General features: G+C 30.8%; 1 protein-coding gene across 1 annotated transcript in view; it reads right to left on the bottom strand.

Annotated features, from left to right (window-relative positions):
* LOC133621502 (thyrotropin-releasing hormone-degrading ectoenzyme-like) overlaps positions 1-21,431 on the bottom strand; it is a 240,456-nt gene that overhangs the window by 33,816 nt on the left and 185,209 nt on the right. Inside the window, exons 14-16 of the mRNA XM_061983554.1 lie at positions 20,706-20,853; positions 20,521-20,633; positions 20,322-20,429 (exon numbers count right to left, since the gene is read on the bottom strand). Of these exons, the coding sequence (XP_061839538.1) occupies positions 20,322-20,429; positions 20,521-20,633; positions 20,706-20,853 (369 nt within the window). The remainder of the gene's footprint in view (positions 1-20,321; positions 20,430-20,520; positions 20,634-20,705; positions 20,854-21,431) is intronic.

The following is a 21,431-nucleotide window of genomic DNA, read 5'->3' as shown; positions in this document are numbered from 1 at the left end:
AGTAAAAGTCCAACTTTTATTATAATGTTGCACAAATGTTCAGCTTTCCTTGCAAAATTTTGACTTGCGTTGCGTAAAATTATGACTTTTATTATAATACTGACAATATTCCAAGTTTTTCTTGTGAAATTGTGACCTTTTTCTTGTGAAATTCCAACTCATTTTTCACAACAAGCTCTTTTATATTTGCATAGTATGTATATATTATTAATGTTGTAAATACACATCTTTATATATCTAGAAAGGGTGGTCCTAAAGAGGTAGGCATTTTGCAGAGGTCTCAAGAAGGTAACAAATACAAGAACGTGTGTGTGTGTGTGTGTGTGTTGCATTTCTACCCATCTTGAGACATGAAGAAGGAAAAGTATCTTCCATATGAGGAGGTGTGAAGAAGTGATGACATAAATCATGGTCCCAATAACATTGCATCTAATAGAGAATGTCTCATTTGCACCCCTGCTGGTGACATCTATCAAAATGAGGGTGGTCCCACAGTGTGTCGCTTTTAAAAGTGCTCCCACTCTGGTCAACATATGAAATAACAAGTGTGTGGAATGAAATTGAAATGCGCCCCCTTTGACCAAAATTCATTTAAAAAATCAAATAAAAATATGTACTATATACAGAAACGTACTGTAATAACTTGAAGTAAATAATGAAGATTAAAAAAACAATTACCAACACAAAATTAACTAAAAGCAGTCTTTTTCTCAAAATGTGTCGATTCTTTTCATATAAAATTGGGAAACATTTCCCTTATTCTTTCTGTTTCTGTAATATTGCAACATTTTCTCGTGAAATTATTACTTTTTTTTAATGAGAAAATTATTACTTTTTTTAATGTAAAATTATTACTTTTAATAGTAATCATTTCATCACAATATTGCCAATGTTTTTGTTGTTCTTGTAAAACTGTGACATTTTTTGAGTAAAATTATTATAATATTGGCAAAATGTTAAAGTTTTCTAAACAAAACTGTGACTTTTGTTGAGTAAAATTAAGGCTCTTTTCATAAAATTGCCAACATTTTTAGCTTTTCTTGTAAAATTGTGACTGTTGAGTAAAAGTCCAACTTTTATTATAATATTGCACAAATGTTCAGTTTTTCTTGCAAAATTTTGACTTGCGTTGCGTAAAATTATGACTTTTATTATAATACTGACAATATTCCAAGTTTTTCTTGTGAAATTGTGACCTTTTTCTTGTGAAATTCCAACTCATTTTTCACAACAAGCTCTTTTATATTTGCATAGTATGTATATATTATTAATGTTGTAAATACACATCTTTATATATCTAGAAAGGGTGGTCCTAAAGAGGTAGGCATTTTTCAGAGGTCTCAAGAAGGTAACAAATACAAGAATGTGTGTGTGTGTTGCATTTCTACCCATCTTGAGACATGAAGAAGGAAAAGTATCTTCCATATGAGGAGGTATGAAGAAGTGGTGACATAAATCATGGTCCCAATAACATTGCATCTAATAGAGAATGTCTCATTTGCACCCCTGCTGGTGACATCTATCAAAATGAGGGTGGTCCCACAGTGTGTCGCTTTTAAAAGTGCTCCCACTCTGGTCAACATATGAAACAACAAGTGTGTGGAAGAAATTGAAATGCGCCCCCTTTGACCAAAATTAATTTAAAAAAATCAAATAAAAATATGTACTATATACAGAGACGTACTGTAATAACTTGAAGTAAATAATGAAGATTAAAAAAACAATTACCAACACAAAATTAACTAAAAGCAGTCTTTTTCTCAAAATGTGTCGATTCTTTTCATATAAAATTGGGAAACATTTCTCATATTCTTTCTGTTTCTGTAATATTGCAACATTTTCTCGTGAAATTATTACTTTTTTTTAATGAAAAATTATTACTTTTTTTAATGTAAAATCATTACTTTTAATAGTAATAATTTCATCACAATATTGCCAATGTTTTTGTTGTTCTTGTAAAACAGTGACATTTTTTGAGTAAAATTATTATAATATTGGCAAAATGTTAAAAGTTTTCTAAACAAAACTGTGACTTTTGTTGAGTAAAATTACGGCTCTTTTCATAAAATTGCCCAAATTTTTAGCTTTTCTTGTAAAATTGTGACTGTTGAGTAAAAGTCCAACTTTTATTATAATATTGCACAAATGTTCAGTTTCTCTTGCAAAATTTTGACTTGCGTTGCGTAAAATTATGACTTTTATTATAATACTGACAATATTCCAAGTTTTTCTTGTGAAATTGTGACCTTTTTCTTGTGAAATTCCAACTCATTTTTCACAACAAGCTCTTTTATATTTGCATAGTATGTATATATTATTAATGTTGTAAATACACATCTTTATATATCTAGAAAGGGTGGTCCTAAAGAGGTAGGCATTTGTCAGAGGTCTCAAGAAGGTAACAAATACAAGAACGTGTGTGTGTGTGTGTGTGTTTGTGTGTGTGTTGCATTTCTACCCATCTTGAGACATGAAGAAGGAAAAGTATCTTCCATATGAGGAGGTGTGAAGAAGTGATGACATAAATCATGGTCCCAATAACATTGCATCTAATAGAGAATGTCTCATTTGCACCCCTGCTGGTGACATCTATCAAAATGAGGGTGGTCCCACAGTGTGTCGCTTTTAAAAGTGCTCCCACTCTGGTCAACATATGAAATAACAAGTGTGTGGAAGAAATTGAAATGCGCCCCCTTTGACCAAAATTAATTAAAAAAATCAAATAAAAATATGTACTATATACAGAGACGTACTGTAATAACTTGAAGTAAATAATGAAGATTAAAAAAACAATTACCAACACAAAATTAACTAAAAGCAGTCTTTTTCTCAAAATGTGTCGATTCTTTTCATATGAAATTGGGAAACATTTCTCATATTCTTTCTGTTTCTGTAATATTGCAACATTTTCTCGTGAAATTATTACTTTTTTTTAAATGAAAAATTAATACTTTTTTTAATGTAAAATTATTACTTTTAATAGTAATCATTTCATCACAATATTGCCAATGTTTTTGTTGTTCTTGTAAAACAGTGACATTTTTTGAGTAAAATTATTATAATATTGGCAAAATGTGAAAGTTTTCTAAACAAAACTGAGACTTTTGTTGAGTAAAATTACGGCTCTTTTCATAAAATTGCCAAAATTTTTAGCTTTTCTTGTAAAATTGTGACTGTTGAGTAAAAGTCCAACTTTTATTATAATGTTGCACAAATGTTCAGTTTTTCTTGCAAAATTTTGACTTGCGTTGCGTAAAATTACGACTTTTATTATAATACTGACAATATTCCAAGTTTTTCTTGTGAAATTGTGACCTTTTTCTTGTGAAATTCCAACTCATTTTTCACAACAAGCTCTTTTATATTTGCATAGTATGTATATATTATTAATGTTGTAAATACACATCTTTATATATCTAGAAAGGGTGGTCCTAAAGAGGTAGGCATTTTTCAGAGGTCTCAAGAAGGTAACAAATACAAGAACGTGTGTGTGTGTGTGTGTGTTGTATTTCTAGCCATCTTGAGACATGAAGAAGGAAAAGTATCTTCCATATGAGGAGATGTGAAGAAGTGATGACATAAATCATGGTCCCAATAACATTGCATCTAATAGAGAATGTCTCATTTGCACCCCTGCTGGTGACATCTATCAAAATGAGGGTGGTCCCACAGTGTGTCGCTTTTAAAAGTGCTCCCACTCTGGTCAACATATGAAATAACAAGTGTGTGGAAGAAATTGAAATGCGCCCCCTTTGACCAAAATTAATTAAAAAAATCAAATAAAAATATGTACTATATACAGAGACGTACTGTAATAACTTGAAGTAAATAATGAAGATTAAAACAACAATTACCAACACAAAATTAACTAAAAGCAGTCTTTTTCTCAAAATGTGTCGATTCTTTTCATATAACATTGGGAAACATTTCTCTTATTCTTTCTGTTTCTGTAATATTGCAACATTTTCTCGTGAAATTATTTCTTTTTTTTAATGAAAAATTATTACTTTTTTTAATGTAAAATTATTACTTTTAATAGTAATAATTTCATCACAATATTGCCAATGTTTTTGTTGTTCTTGTAAAACAGTGACATTTTTTGAGTAAAATTATTATAATATTGGCAAAATGTGAAAGTTTTCTAAACAAAACTGTGACTTTTGTTGAGTAAAATTACGGCTCTTTTCATAAAATTGCCAACATTTTTAGCTTTTCTTGTAAAATTGTGACTGTTGAGTAAAAGTCCAACTTTTTTTATAATATTGCACAAATGTTCAGTTTTTCTTGCAAAATTTTGACTTGCGTTGCGTAAAATTATGACTTTTATTATAATACTGACAATATTCCAAGTTTTTCTTGTGAAATTGTGACCTTTTTCTTGTGAAATTCCAACTCCTTTTTCACAACAAGCTCTTTTATATTTGCATAGTATGTATATATTATTAATGTTGTAAATACACATCTTTATATATCTAGAAAGGGTGGTCCTAAAGAGGTAGGCATTTTGCAGAGGTCTCAAGAAGGTAACAAATACAAGAACGTGTGTGTGTGTGTGTGTGTGTTGTATTTCTACCCATCTTGAGACATGAAGAAGGAAAAGTATCTTCCATATGAGGAGGTGTGAAAAAGTGATGACATAAATCATGGTCCCAATAACATTGCATCTAATAGAGAATGTCTCATTTGCACCCCTGCTGGTGACATCTATCAAAATGAGGGTGGTCCCACAGTGTGTCGCTTTTAAAAGTGCTCCCACTCTGGTCAACATATGAAATAACAAGTGTGTGGAAGAAATTGAAATGCGCCCCCTTTGACCAAAATTAATTTAAAAAAATCAAATAAAAATATGTACTATATACAGAGACGTACTGTAATAACTTGAAGTAAATAATGACGATTAAAAAAACAATTACCAACACAAAATTAACTAAAAGCAGTCTTTTTCTCAAAATGTGTCGATTCTTTTCATATAAAATTGGGAAACATTTCTCTTATTCTTTCTGTTTCTGTAATATTGCAACATTTTCTCGTGAAATTATTACTTTTTTTAATGAAAAAATTATTACTTTTTTTTAATGTAAAATTATTACTTTTAATAGTAATAATTTCATCACAATATTGCCAATGTTTTTGTTGTTCTTGTAAAACAGTGACATTTTTTGAGTAAAATTATTATAATATTGGCAAAATGTTAAAGTTTTCTAAACAAAACTGTGACTTTTGTTGAGTAAAATTACGGCTCTTTTCATAAAATTGCCAAAAAATTTTAGCTTTTTTTGTAAAATTGTGACTGTTGAGTAAAAGTCCAACTTTTATTATAATATTGCACAAATGTTCAGTTTTTCTTGCAAAATTTTGACTTGCGTTGCGTAAAATTACGACTTTTATTATAATACTGACAATATTCCAAGTTTTTCTTGTGAAATTGTGACCTTTTTCTTGTGAAATTCCAACTCATTTTTCACAACAAGCTCTTTTATATTTGCATAGTATGTATATATTATTAATGTTGTAAATACACATCTTTATATATCTAGAAAGGGTGGTCCTAAAGAGGTAGGCATTTTTCAGAGGTCTCAAGAAGGTAACAAATACAAGAACGTGTGTGTGTGTGTTGTATTTCTACCCATCTTGAGACATGAAGAAGGAAAAGTATCTTCCATATGAGGAGGTGTGAAGAAGTGATGACATAAATCATGGTCCCAATAACATTGCATCTAATAGAGAATGTCTCATTTGCACCCCTGCTGGTGACATCTATCAAAATGAGGGTGGTCCCACAGTGTGTCGCTTTTAAAAGTGCTCCCACTCTGGTCAACATATGAAATAACAAGTGTGTGGAAGAAATTGAAATGCGCCCCCTTTGACCAAAATTAATTTAAAAAATCAAATAAAAATATGTACTATATACAGAGACGTACTGTAATAACTTGAAGTAAATAATGAAGATTAAAAAAACAATTACCAACACAAAATGAACTAAAAGCAGTCTTTTTCTCAAAATGTGTCGATTCTTTTCATATAAAATTGGGAAACATTTCTCTTATTCTTTCTGTTTCTGTAATATTGCAACATTTTCTCGTGAAATTATTACTTTTTTTTAATGAAAAATTATTACTTTTTTTAATGTAAAATTATTACTTTTAATAGCAATCATTTCATCACAATATTGCCAATGTTTTTGTTGTTCTTGTAAAACAGTGACATTTTTTGGTGTAAAATTATTATAATATTGGCAAAATGTTAAAGTTTTCTAAACAAAACTGTGACTTTTGTTGAGTAAAATTACGGCTCTTTTCATAAAATTGCCAACATTTTTAGCTTTTCTTGTGAAATTGTGACTGTTGAGTAAAAGTCCAACTTTTATTATAATATTGCACAAATGTTCAGTTTCTCTTGCAAAATTTTGACTTGCGTTGCGTAAAATTACGACTTTTATTATAATACTGACAATATTCCAAGTTTTTCTTGTGAAATTGTGACCTTTTTCTTGTGAAATTCCAACTCATTTTTCACAACAAGCTCTTTTATATTTGCATAGTATGTATATATTATTAATGTTGTAAATACACATCTTTATATATCTAGAAAGGCTGGTCCTAAAGAGGTAGGCATTTTTCAGAGGTCTCAAGAAGGTAACAAATACAAGAACGTGTGTGTGTGTGTGTGTGTGTTGCATTTCTACCCATCTTGAGACATGAAGAAGGAAAAGTATCTTCCATATGAGGAGGTGTGAAGAAGTGATGACATAAATCATGGTCCCAATAACATTGCATCTAATAGAGAATGTCTCATTTGCACCCCTGCTGGTGACATCTATCAAAATGAGGGTGGTCCCACAGTGTGTCGCTTTTAAAAGTGCTCCCACTCTGGTCAACATATGAAATAACAAGTGTGTGGAATGAAATTGAAATGCGCCCCCTTTGAGCAAAATTAATTTAAAAAATCAAATAAAAATATGTACTATATACAGAGACGTACTGTAATAATTTGAAGTAAATAATGAAGATTAAAAAAACAATTACCAACACAAAATGAACTAAAAGCAGTCTTTTTCTCAAAATGTGTTGATTTTTTTCTGATAAAATTGGGAAACATTTGTCAAATTCTTTCTGTTTCTGTAATATTGCAACATTTTCTCGTGAAATTATTACTTTTTTTTAATGAAAAATTATTACTTTTTTTAATGTAAAATTATTACTTTTAATAGTAATAATTTCATCACAATATTGCCAATGTTTTTGTTGTTCTTGTAAAACAGTGACATTTTTTGAGTAAAATTATTATAATATTGGCAAAATGTTAAAAGTTTTCTAAACAAAACTGTGACTTTTGTTGAGTAAAATTACGGCTCTTTTCATAAAATTGCCAACATTTTGAGCTTTTCTTGTAAAATTGTGACTGTTGAGTAAAAGTCCAACTTTTATTATAATATTGCACAAATGTTCAGTTTTCCTTGCAAAATTTTGACTTGCGTTGCGTAAAATTACGACTTTTATTATAATACTGACAATATTCCAAGTTTTTCTTGTGAAATTGTGACCTTTTGCTTGTGAAATTCCAACTCATTTTTCACAACAAGCTCTTTTATATTTGCATAGTATGTATATATTATTAATGTTGTAAATACACATCTTTATATATCTAGAAAGGGTGGTCCTAAAGAGGTAGGCATTTTGCAGAGGTCTCAAGAAGGTAACAAATACAAGAACGTGTGTGTGTGTGTGTTGTATTTCTACCCATCTTGAGACATGAAGAAGGAAAAGTATCCTCCATATGAGGAGGTGTGAAGAAGTGATGACATAAATCATGGTCCCAATAACATTGCATCTAATAGAGAATGTCTCATTTGCACCCCTGCTGGTGACATCTATCAAAATGAGGGTGGTCCCACAGTGTGTCGCTTTTAAAAGTGCTCACACTCTGGTCAACATATGAAATAACAAGTGTGTGGAAGAAATTGAAATGCGCCCCCTTTGACCAAAATTAATTTAAAAAAATCAAATAAAAATATGTACTATATACAGAGACGTACTGTAAAAACTTGAAGTAAATTATGAAGATTAAAAAAACAATTACCAACACAAAATTAACTAAAAGCAGTCTTTTTCTCAAAATGTGTCGATTCTTTTCATATAAAATTGGGAAACATTTCTCATATTCTTTCTGTTTCTGTAATATTGCAACATTTTCTCGTGAAATTATTACTTTTTTTTAATGAAAAATTATTACTTTTTTTAATGTAAAATTATTACTTTTAATAGTAATCATTTCATCACAATATTGCCAATGTTTTTGTTGTTCTTGTAAAACAGTGACATTTTTTTGAGTAAAATTATTATAATATTGGCAAAATGTCAAAGTTTTCTAAACAAAACTGTGACTTTTGTTGAGTAAAATTACGGCTCTTTTCATAAAATTGCCAACATTTTTAGCTTTTCTTGTAAAATTGTGACTGTTGAGTAAAAGTCCAACTTTTATTATAGTATTGCACAAATGTTCAGTTTTTCTTGCAAAATTTTGACTTGCGTTGCGTAAAATTATGACTTTTATTATAATACTGACAATATTCCAAGTTTTTCTTGTGAAATTGTGACCTTTTTCTTGTGAAATTCCAACTCCTTTTTCACAACAAGCTCTTTTATATTTGCATAGTATGTATATATTATTAATGTTGTAAATACACATCTTTATATATCTAGAAAGGGTGGTCCTAAAGAGGTAGGCATTTTTCAGTGGTCTCAAGAAGGTAACAAATACAAGAACGTGTATGTGTGTGTGTGTGTGTTGTATTTCTACCCATCTTGAGACATGAAGAAGGAAAAGTATCTTCCATATGAGGAGGTGTGAAGAAGTGATGACATAAATCATGGTCCCAATAACATTGCGTCTAATAGAGAATGTCTCATTTGCACCCCTGCTGGTGACATCTATCAAAATGAGGGTGGTCCCACAGTGTGTCGCTTTTAAAAGTGCTCCCACTCTGGTCAACATATGAAATAACAAGTGTGTGGAAGAAATTGAAATGCGCCCCCTTTGACCAAAATTAATTTAAAAAAATCAAATAAAAATATGTACTATATACAGAGACGTACTGTAATAACTTGAAGTAAATAATGAAGATTAAAAAAACAATTACCAACACAAAATTAACTAAAAGCAGTCTTTTTCTCAAAATGTGTCGATTCTTTTCATATAAAATTGGGAAACATTTCTCATATTCTTTCTGTTTCTGTAATATTGCAACATTTTCTCGTGAAATTATTACTTTTTTTTAATGAAAAATTATTACTTTTTTTTAATGTAAAATTATTACTTTTAATAGTAATAATTTCATCACAATATTGCCAATGTTTTTGTTGTTCTTGTAAAACAGTGACATTTTTTGAGTAAAATTATTATAATATTGGCAAAATGTTAAAGTTTTCTAAACAAAACTGTGACTTTTGTTGAGTAAAATTACGGCTCTTTTCAAAAAATTGCCAACATTTTTAGCTTTTCTTGTAAAATTGTGACTGTTGAGTAAAAGTCCAACTTTTATTATAATATTGCACAAAATTTTGACTTGCGTTGCGTAAAATTATGACTTTTATTATAATACTGACAATATTCCAAGTTTTTCTTGTGAAATTGTGACCTTTTTCTTGTGAAATTCCAATTCATTTTTCACAAGCTCTTTTATATTTGCAAAGTATGTATATATTATTAATGTTGTAAATACACATCTTTATATATCTAGAAAGGGTGGTCCTAAAGAGGTAGGCCTTTTTCAGAGGTCTCAAGAAGGTAACAAATACAAGAACGTGTGTGTGTGTTGCATTTCTACCCATCTTGAGACATTAAGAAGGAAAAGTATCTTCCATATGAGGAGGTGTGAAGAAGTGATGACATAAATCATGGTCCCAATAACATTGCATCTAATAGAGAATGTCTCATTTGCACCCCTGCTGGTGACATCTATCAAAATGAGGGTGGTCCCACAGTGTGTCGCTTTTAAAAGTGCTCCCACTCTGGTCAACATATGAAATAACAAGTGTGTGGAAGAAATTGAAATGCGCCCCCTTTGACCAAAATTAATTAAAAAAAATCAAATAAAAATATGTACTATATACAGAGACGTACTGTAATAACTTGAAGTAAATAATGAAGATTAAAAAAACAATTACCAACACAAAATTAACTAAAAGCAGTCTTTTTCTCAAAATGTGTCGATTCTTTTCATATAAAATTGGGAAACATTTCTCATATTCTTTCTGTTTCTGTAATATTGCAACATTTTCTCGTGAAATTATTACTTTTTTTTAATGAAAAATTATTACTTTTTTTAATGTAAAATTATTACTTTTAATAGTAATAATTTCATCACAATATTGCCAATGTTTTTGTTGTTCTTGTAAAACAGTGACATTTTTTGAGTAAAATTATTATAATATTGGCAAAATGTTAAAGTTTTCCAAACAAAACTGTGACTTTTGTTGAGTAAAATTACGGCTCTTTTCACAAAATTGCCCAAATTTTTAGCTTTTCTTGTAAAATTGTGACTGTTGAGTAAAAGTCCAACTTTTATTATAATATTGCACAAATGTTCAGTTTTTCTTGCAAAATTTTGACTTGCGTTGCGTAAAATTATGACTTTTATTATAATACTGACAATATTCCAAGTTTTTCTTGTGAAATTGTGACCTTTTTCTTGTGAAATTCCAACTCATTTTTCACAACAAGCTCTTTTATATTTGCATAGTATGTATATATTATTAATGTTGTAAATACACATCTTTATATATCTAGAAAGGGTGGTCCTAAAGAGGTAGGCATTTTTCAGAGGTCTCAAGAAGGTAACAAATACAAGAACGTGTGTGTGTGTGTTGCATTTCTACCCATCTTGAGACATGAAGAAGGAAAAGTATCTTCCATATGAGGAGGTGTGAAGAAGTGATGACATAAATCATGGTCCCAATAACATTGCATCTAATAGAGAATGTCTCATTTGCACCCCTGCTGGTGACATCTATCAAAATGAGGGTGGTCCCACAGTGTGTCGCTTTTAAAAGTGCTCCCACTCTGGTCAACATATGAAATAACAAGTGTGTGGAAGAAATTGAAATGCGCCCCCTTTGACCAAAATTAATTTAAAAAAATCAAATAAAAATATGTACTATATACAGAGACGTACTGTAATAACTTGAAGTAAATAATGAAGATTAAAAAAACAATTACCAACACAAAATTAACTAAAAGCAGTCTTTTTCTCAAAATGTGTCGATTCTTTTCATATAAAATTGGGAAACATTTCTCATATTCTTTCTGTTTCTGTAATATTGCAACATTTTCTCGTGAAATTATTACTTTTTTTTAATGAAAAATTATTACTTTTTTTTAATGTAAAATTATTACTTTTAATAGTAATAATTTCATCACAATATTGCCAATGTTTTTGTTGTTCTTGTAAAACAGTGACATTTTTTGAGTAAAATTATTATAATATTGGCAAAATGTTAAAGTTTTCTAAACAAAACTGTGACTTTTGTTGAGTAAAATTACGGCTCTTTTCAAAAAATTGCCAACATTTTTAGCTTTTCTTGTAAAATTGTGACTGTTGAGTAAAAGTCCAACTTTTATTATAATATTGCACAAAATTTTGACTTGCGTTGCGTAAAATTATGACTTTTATTATAATACTGACAATATTCCAAGTTTTTCTTGTGAAATTGTGACCTTTTTCTTGTGAAATTCCAATTCATTTTTCACAAGCTCTTTTATATTTGCAAAGTATGTATATATTATTAATGTTGTAAATACACATCTTTATATATCTAGAAAGGGTGGTCCTAAAGAGGTAGGCCTTTTTCAGAGGTCTCAAGAAGGTAACAAATACAAGAACGTGTGTGTGTGTTGCATTTCTACCCATCTTGAGACATTAAGAAGGAAAAGTATCTTCCATATGAGGAGGTGTGAAGAAGTGATGACATAAATCATGGTCCCAATAACATTGCATCTAATAGAGAATGTCTCATTTGCACCCCTGCTGGTGACATCTATCAAAATGAGGGTGGTCCCACAGTGTGTCGCTTTTAAAAGTGCTCCCACTCTGGTCAACATATGAAATAACAAGTGTGTGGAAGAAATTGAAATGCGTCCCCTTTGACCAAAATTAATTAAAAAAATCAAATAAAAATATGTACTATATACAGAGACGTACTGTAATAACTTGAAGTAAATAATGAAGATTAAAAAAACAATTACCAACACAAAATTAACTAAAAGCAATCTTTTTCTCAAAATGTGTCGATTCTTTTCATATGAAATTGGGAAACATTTCTCATATTCTTTCTGTTTCTGTAATATTGCAACATTTTCTCGTGAAATTATTACTTTTTTTTAATGAAAAATTATTACTTTTTTTAATGTAAAATTATTACTTTTAATAGTAATAATTTCATCACAATATTGCCAATGTTTTTGTTGTTCTTGTAAAACAGTGACATTTTTTGAGTAAAATTATTATAATATTGGCAAAATGTGAAAGTTTTCTAAACAAAACTGTGACTTTTGTTGACTAAAATTACGGCTCTTTTCATAAAATTGCCAACATTTTTAGCTATTCTTGTAAAATTGTGACTGTTGAGTAAAAGTCCAACTTTTATTATAATATTGCACAAAATTTTGACTTGCGTTGCGTAAAAGTATGACTTTTATTATAATACTGACAATATTCTAAGTTTTTCTTGTGAAATTGTGACCTTTTTCTTGTGAAATTCCAACTCATTTTTCACAACAAGCTCTTTTATATTTGCATAGTATGTATATATTATTAATGTTGTAAATACACATCTTTATATATCTAGAAAGGGTGGTCCTAAAGAGGTAGGCATTTTTCAGAGGTCTCAAGAAGGTAACAAATACAAGAACGTGTATGTGTGTGTGTGTGTGTGTGTTGTATTTCTACCCATCTTGAGACATGAAGAAGGAAAAGTATCTTCCATATGAGGAGGTGTGAAGAAGTGATGACATAAATCATGGTCCCAATAACATTGCATCTAATAGAGAATGTCTCATTTGCACCCCTGCTGGTGACATCTATCAAAATGAGGGTGGTCCCACAGTGTGTCGCTTTTAAAAGTGCTCCCACTCTGGTCAACATATGAAATAACAAGTGTGTGGAATGAAATTGAAATGCGCCCCCTTTGAGCAAAATTAATTTAAAAAAATCAAATAAAAATATGTACTATATACAGAGACGTACTGTAATAACTTGAAGTAAATAATGAAGATTAAAAAAACAATTACCAACACAAAATTAACTAAAAGCAGTCTTTTTCTCAAAATGTGTCGATTCTTTTCATATAAAATTGGGAAACGTTTCTCATATTCTTTCTGTTTCTGTAATATTGCAACATTTTCTTGTGAAATTATTACTTTTTTTTAATGAAAAATTATTACTTTTTTTAATGTAAAATTATTACTTTTAATAGTAATAATTTCATCACAATATTGCCAATGTTTTTGTTGTTCTTGTAAAACAGTGACATTTTTTGAGTAAAATTATTATAATATTGGCAAAATGTTAAAGTTTTCTAAACAAAACTGTGACTTTTGTTGAGTAAAATTACGGCTCTTTTCATAAAATTGCCAAAATTTGTAGCTTTTCTTGTAAAATTGTGACTGTTGAGTAAAAGTCCAACTTTTATTATAATGTTGCACAAATGTTCAGTTTTTCTTGCAAAATTTTGACTCGCGTTGCGTAAAATTACGACTTTTATTATAATACTGACAATATTCCAACTTTTTCTTGTGAAATTGTGACCTTTTTCTTGTGAAATTCCAACTCATTTTTCACAACAAGCTCTTTTATATTTGCATAGTATGTATATATTATTAATGTTGTAAATACACATCTTTATATATCTAGAAAGGGTGGTCCTAAAGAGGTAGGCATTTTTCAGAGGTCTCAAGAAGGTAACAAATACAAGAACGTGTATGTGTGTGTGTGTGTGTGTGTTGTATTTCTACCCATCTTGAGACATGAAGAAGGAAAAGTATCTTCCATATGAGGAGGTGTGAAGAAGTGATGACATAAATCATGGTCCCAATAACATTGCATCTAATAGAGAATGTCTCATTTGCACCCCTGCTGGTGACATCTATCAAAATGAGGGTGGTCCCACAGTGTGTCGCTTTTAAAAGTGCTCCCACTCTGGTCAACATATGAAATAACAAGTGTGTGGAATGAAATTGAAATGCGCCCCCTTTGACCAAAATTAATTAAAAAAATCAAATAAAAATATGTACTATATACAGAGACGTACTGTAATAACTTGAAGTAAATAATGAAGATTAAAAAAACAATTACCAACACAAAATTAACTAAAAGCAGTCTTTTTCTCAAAATGTGTCGATTCTTTTCATATAAAATTGGGAAACATTTCTCATATTCTTTCTGTTTCTGTAATATTGCAACATTTTCTCGTGAAATTATTACTTTTTTTTAATGAAAAATTATTACTTTTTTTAATGTAAAATTATTACTTTTAATAGTAATAATTTCATCACAATATTGCCAATGTTTTTGTTGTTCTTGTAAAACAGTGACATTTTTTGAGTAAAATGATTATAACATTGGCAAAATGTTAAAGTTTTCTAAACAAAACTGTGACTTTTGTTGAGTAAAATTACGGCTCCTTTCATAAAATTGCCAAAATTTTTAGCTTTTCTTGTGAAATTGTGACTGTTGAGTAAAAGTCCAACTTTTATTATAATATTGCACAAATGTTCAGTTTTTCTTGCAAAATTTTGACTTGCGTTGTGTAAAATTATGACTTTTATTATAATACTGACAATATTCCAAGTTTTTCTTGTGAAATTGTGACCTTTTTCTTGTGAAATTCCAACTCATTTTTCACAACAAGCTCTTTTATATTTGCATAGTATGTATATATTATTAATGTTGTAAATACACATCTTTATATATCTAGAAAGGGTGGTCCTAAAGAGGTAGGCATTGTTCAGAGGTCTCAAGAAGGTAACAAATACAAGAACGTGTGTGTGTGTGTTGTATTTCTACCCATCTTGAGACATGAAGAAGGAAAAGTATCTTCCATATGAGGAGGTGTGAAGAAGTGATGACATAAATCATGGTCCCAATAACATTGCGTCTAATAGAGAATGTCTCATTTGCACCCCTGCTGGTGACATCTATCAAAATGAGGGTGGTCCCACAGTGTGTCGCTTTTAAAAGTGCTCCCACTCTGGTCAACATATGAAATAACAAGTGTGTGGAAGAAATTGAAATGCGCTCCCTTTGAGCAAAATTAATTTAAAAAATCAAATAAAAATATGTACTATATACAGAGACGTACTGTAATAACTTGAAGTAAATAATGAAGATTAAAAAAACAATTACCAACACAAAATTAACTAAAAGCAGTCTTTTTCTCAAAATGTGTCGATTCTTTTCATATAAAATTGGGAAACATTTCTCATATTCTTTCTGTTTCTGTAATATTGCAACATTTTCTCGTGAAATTATTACTTTTTTTTAATGAAAAATTATTACTTTTTTTAATGTAAAATTATTACTTTTAATAGTAATAATTTCATCACAATATTGCCAATGTTTTTGTTGTTCTTGTAAAACAGTGACATTTTTTTGAGTAAAATTATTATAATATTGGCAAAATGTCAAAGTTTTCTAAACAAAACTGTGACTTTTGTTGAGTAAAATTACGGCTCTTTTCATAAAATTGCCAACATTTTTAGCTTTTCTTGTAAAATTGTGACTGTTGAGTAAAAGTCCAACTTTTATTATAATATTGCACAAATGTTCAGTTTCTCTTGCAAAATTTTGACTTGCGTTGCGTAAAATTACGACTTTTATTATAATACTGACAATACTCCAAGTTTTTCTTGTGAAATTGTGACCTTTTTCTTGTGAAATTGCAACTCATTTTTCACAACAAGCTCTTTTATATTTGCATAGTATGTATATATTATTAATGTTGCAAATACACATCTTTATATATCTAGAAAGGGTGGTCCTAAAGAGGTAGGCATTTTTCAGAGGTCTCAAGAAGGTAACAAATACAAGAACGTGTGTGTGTGTGTGTGTTGTATTTCTACCCATCTTGAGACATGAAGAAGGAAAAGTATCTTCCATATGAGGAGGTGTGAAGAAGTGATGACATAAATCATGGTCCCAATAACATTGCGTCTAATAGAGAATGTCTCATTTGCACCCCTGCTGGTGACATCTATCAAAATGAGGGTGGTCCCACAGTGTGTCGCTTTTAAAAGTGCTCCCACTCTGGTCAACATATGAAATAACAAGTGTGTGGAATGCAATTGAAATGCTAAACCCTTTGACCAAAATTAATTAAAAAAATCAAATAAAAATATGTACTATATACAGAGACGTACTGTAATAACTTGAAGTAAATAATGAAGATTAAAAAAACAATTACCAACACAAAATTAACTAAAAGCAGTCTTTTTCTCAAAATGTGTCGATTATTTTCATATGAAATTGGGAAACATTTCTCATATTCTTTCTGTTTCTGTAATATTGCAACATTTTCTCGTGAAATTATTACTTTTTTTAATGAAAAAATTATTACTTTTTTTAATGTAAAATTATTACTTTTAATAGTAATCATTTCATCACAATATTGCCAATGTTTTTGTTGTTCTTGTAAAACAGTGACATTTTTTGAGTAAAATTATTAAAATATTGGCAAAATGTGAAAGTTTTCTAAACAAAACTGTGACTTTTGTTGAGTAAAATTACGGCTCTTTTCATAAAATTGCCAACATTTTTAGCTTTTCTTGTGAAATTGTGACTGTTGAGTAAAAGTCCAACTTTTATTATAATATTGCACAAATGTTCAGTTTTTCTTGCAAAATTTTGACTTGCGTTGCGTAAAATTACGACTTTTATTATAATACTGACAATATTCCAAGTTTTTCTTGTGAAATTGTGACCTTTTTCTTGTGAATTTCCAACTCATTTTTCACAACAAGCTCTTTTATATTTGCATAGTATGTATATATTATTAATGTTGTAAATACACATCTTTATATATCTAGAAAGGGTGGTCCTAAAGAGGTAGGCATTTTGCAGAGGTCTCAAAAAGGTAACAAATACAAGAACGTGTGTGTGTGTGTTGCATTTCTACCCATCTTGAGACATGAAGAAGGAAAAGTATCTTCCATATGAGGAGGTGTGAAGAAGTGGTGACATAAATCATGGTCCCAATAACATTGCATCTAATAGAGAATGTCTCATTTGCACCCCTGCTGGTGACATCTATCAAAATGAGGGTGGTCCCACAGTGTGTCGCTTTTAAAAGTGCTCACACTCTGGTCAACATATGAAATAACAAGTGTGTGGAAGAAATTGAAATGCGCCCCCTTTGACCAAAATTAATTTAAAAAAATCTAATAAAAATATGTACTATATATAGAGATTTGAAGTAAATAATGAAGATTAAAAAAACAATTACCAACACAAAATTAACTAAAAGCAATCTTTTTCTCAAAATGTGTAGATTTTTTTCTGATAAAATTGGGAAACATTTGTCATATTCTTTCTGTTTCTGTAATATTGCAACATTTTCTCGTGAAATTATTACTTTTTTTTAATGAAAAATTATTACTTTTTTTAATGTAAAATTATTACTTTTAATAGTAATAATTTCATCACAATATTGCCAATGTTTTTGTTGTTCTTGTAAAACAGTGACATTTTTTTGAGTAAAATTATTATAATATTGGCAAAATGTTAAAGTTTTCTAAACAAAACTGTGACTTTTGTTGAGTAAAATTACGGCTCTTTTCATAAAATTGCCAACATTTTTAGCTTTTCTTGTAAAATTGTGACTGTTGAGTAAAAGTCCAATTTTTATTATAAAATTGCACAAAATTTTGACTTGCGTTGCGTAAAATTATGACTTTTATTATAAGACTGACAATATTCCAAGTTTTTCTTGTGAAATTGTGACCTTTTTCTTGTGAAATTCCAACTCCTTTTTCACAACAAGCTCTTTTATATTTGCATAGTATGTATATATTATTAATGTTGTAAATACACATCTTTATATATCTAGAAAGGGTGGTCCTAAAGAGGTAGGCATTTTGCAGAGGTCTCAAGAAGGTAACAAATACAAGAACGTGTGTGTGTGTGTTGCATTTCTACCCATCTTGAGACATGAAGAAGGAAAAGTATCTTCCATATGAGGAGGTGTGAAGAAGTGATGACATAAATCATGGTCCCAATAACATTGCATCTAATAGAGAATGTCTCATTTGCACCCCTGCTGGTGACATCTATCAAAATGAGGGTGGTCCCACAGTGTGTCGCTTTTAAAAGTGCTCCCACTCTAGTCAACATATGAAATAACAAGTGTGTGGAATGAAATTGAAATGCGCCCCCTTTGACCAAAATTAATTAAAAAAATCAAATAAAAATATGTACTATATACAGAGACGTACTGTAATAACTTGAAGTAAATAATGAAGATTAAAAAAACAATTACCAACACAAAATTAACTAAAAGCAGTCTTTTTCTCAAAATGTGTCGATTCTTTTCATATAAAATTGGGAAACATTTCTCATATTCTTTCTGTTTCTGTAATATTGCAACATTTTCTCGTGAAATTATTACTTTTTTTTTAATGAAAAATTATTACTTTTTTTAATGTAAAATTATTACTTTTAATAGTAATAATTTCATCACAATATTGCCAATGTTTTTGTTGTTCTTGTAAAACAGTGACATTTTTTTGAGTAAAATTATTATAATATTGGCAAAATGTTAACGTTTTCTAAACAAAACCGTGACTTTTGTTGAGTAAAATTACGGCTCTTTTCAAAAAATTGCCAAAATGTTTAGCTTTTCTTGTAAAATTGTGACTGTTGAGTAAAAGTCCAACTTTTATTATAATATTGCACAAAATTTTGACTTGCGTTGCGTAAAATTATGACTTTTATTATAATACTGACAATATTCCAAGTTTTTTCTTGTGAAATTGTGACCTTTTTCTTGTGAAATTCCAACTCCTTTTTCACAACAAGCTCTTTTATATTTGCATAGTATGTATATATTATTAATGTTGTAAATACACATCTTTATATATCTAGAAAGGGTGGTCCTAAAGAGGTATGCATTTTTCAGAGGTCTCAAGAAGGTAACAAATACAAGAACGTGTGTGTGTGTGTGTGTGTGTGTTGCATTTCTACCCATCTTGAGACATGAAGAAGGAAAAGTATCTTCCATATGAGGAGGTGTGAAGAAGTGATGACATAAATCATGGTCCCAATAACATTGCGTCTAATAGAGAATGTCTCATTTGCACCCCTGCTGGTGACATCTATCAAAATGAGGGTGGTCCCACAGTGTGTCGCTTTTAAAAGTGCTCCCACTCTGGTCAACATATGAAATAACAAGTGTGTGGAAGAAATTGAAATGCGCCCCCTTTGAGCAAAATTAATTTAAAAAATCAAATAAAAATATGTACTATATACAGAGACGTACTGTAATAACTTGAAGTAAATAATGAAGATTAAAAAAACAATTACCAACACAAAATTAACTAAAAGCAGTCTTTTTCTCAAAATGTGTCGATTCTTTTCATATAAAATTGGGAAACATTTCTCTTATTCTTTCTGTTTCTGTAATATTGCAACATTTTCTCGTGAAATTATTACTTTTTTTTAATGAAAAATTAATTACTTTTTTTAATGTAAAATTATTACTTTTAATAGTAATAATTTCATCACAATATTGCCAATGTTTTTGTTGTTCTTGTGACATTTTTTGAGTAAAATTATTATAATATTGGCAAAATGTTAAAGTTTTCTAAACAAAACTGTGACTTTTGTTGAGTAAAATTACGGCTCTTTTCATAAAATTGCCAACATTTTTAGCTTTTCTTGTAAAATTGTGACTGTTGAGTAAAAGTCCAACTTTTATTATAATGTTGCACAAATGTTCAGTTTCTCTTGCAAAATTTTGACTTGCGTTGCGTAAAATTACGACTTTTATTATAATACTGACAATATTCCAAGTTTTTCTTGTGAAATTGTGACCTTTTTCTTGTGAAATTCCAACTCCTTTTTCACAACAAGCTCTTTTATATTTGCATAGTATGTATATATTATTAATGTTGTAAATACACATCTTTATATATCTAGAAAGGGTGGTCCTAAAGAGGTAGGCATTTTGCAGAGGTCTCAAGAAGGTAACAAATACAAGAACGTGTGTGTGTGTGTGTGTGTGTGTGTGTGTGTGTGTGTGTGTGTGTGTGTGTGTGTGTGTGTGTGTGTGCACCTGTTCTTGTTGCTGGAGATCCAGTCAGAGATGTAGGCGACGGCCTGGCGGTGGCACTGTTTGTTCCCAAAGCTACAAGCCAGCATGATGAGCTCACGCTGCAACTCCCTGTGCACACAAACACTCTCAACGTGTGCGCACGTGCACGTGTGTGTGTGTGTGTGTGTGTGTGGCAGTGCATGTGTGTTACGTGTGTTACTCTGTGTGGTAGGACGGCTGCAGGACGTCGCCGTCGCCGCCGCCGCCGTCAGCCACGTTGCTCGGCCAGCCCATGTGATGGTAGCGAGATGCTACCTGCTTCAACACGTAGTCCTGCACACACAGACATCAGATTATTGATTGATTGATTGATTGACAGGTTACAGGGGTCGGGTACAGGATTACACTAAACAAGCTGTAGTCGTCCGTGCGGTCCAGCAGTTTGTCCAGCTGGTAAAGTGCTCGGCTGGCGGCGTGCCACGGCAGGAAGGACGTCTCCTCCGGCAGGTAGCCAATCAGCTGCAGAGGAATGCCCTGGGGGAGGTACCCCGCCCTGCAGGAAAGAGAGGGGGAGACCCCAAACGTGTCACAGTTGCATCTAGCTCGCTAGCTAACATGCAACTTGCAATCATAGACATCTTCTAAGACAGTAGACGCAGCATGGAGCGTTACTGCCTACTGGCGCTGATGAGACGCAGGGCCGCCATCTTGGAGTGGTGATACGCTCCACTCAGTGCAATTCATTTGGCAGGCGCATTTAATTCCTTTAACTGATTTTCACGCGCTTTTTTGTCATACGTGTAGCTATGATAAAGGACACATGTTTTGGCGTGTTTTATTATTCATAGTTTGCTTAACAGTAATAGAATATTCTTATACGCTATAAGCATACTTGCCAACCCTCCCGAATTTTCCGGGAGACTCCCGAAATTCAGCGCCTCTCCCGAAAACCTCCCGGGACAAATATTCTCCCGAAAATCTCCCGATTTTCAGCCGGAGCTGGAAGCCACGCCCCCCTCCAGCTCCATGCGGACCTGAGTGAGGACAGCCTTTTTTCACGACGGGAGGACAACAGGGTGACAAGAACTAAATCATCCGGACTAGAGATAAATTGTAGTGTTATGTTTATTT

The sequence above is a fragment of the Nerophis lumbriciformis genome, linkage group LG25 (assembly GCF_033978685.3).
Source record: "Nerophis lumbriciformis linkage group LG25, RoL_Nlum_v2.1, whole genome shotgun sequence".
Lineage (NCBI taxonomy): Eukaryota > Metazoa > Chordata > Actinopteri > Syngnathiformes > Syngnathidae > Nerophis > Nerophis lumbriciformis.
Note: the sequence above shows the minus strand (reverse complement) of the source record. Positions and strands in the feature narration are given on the sequence as shown.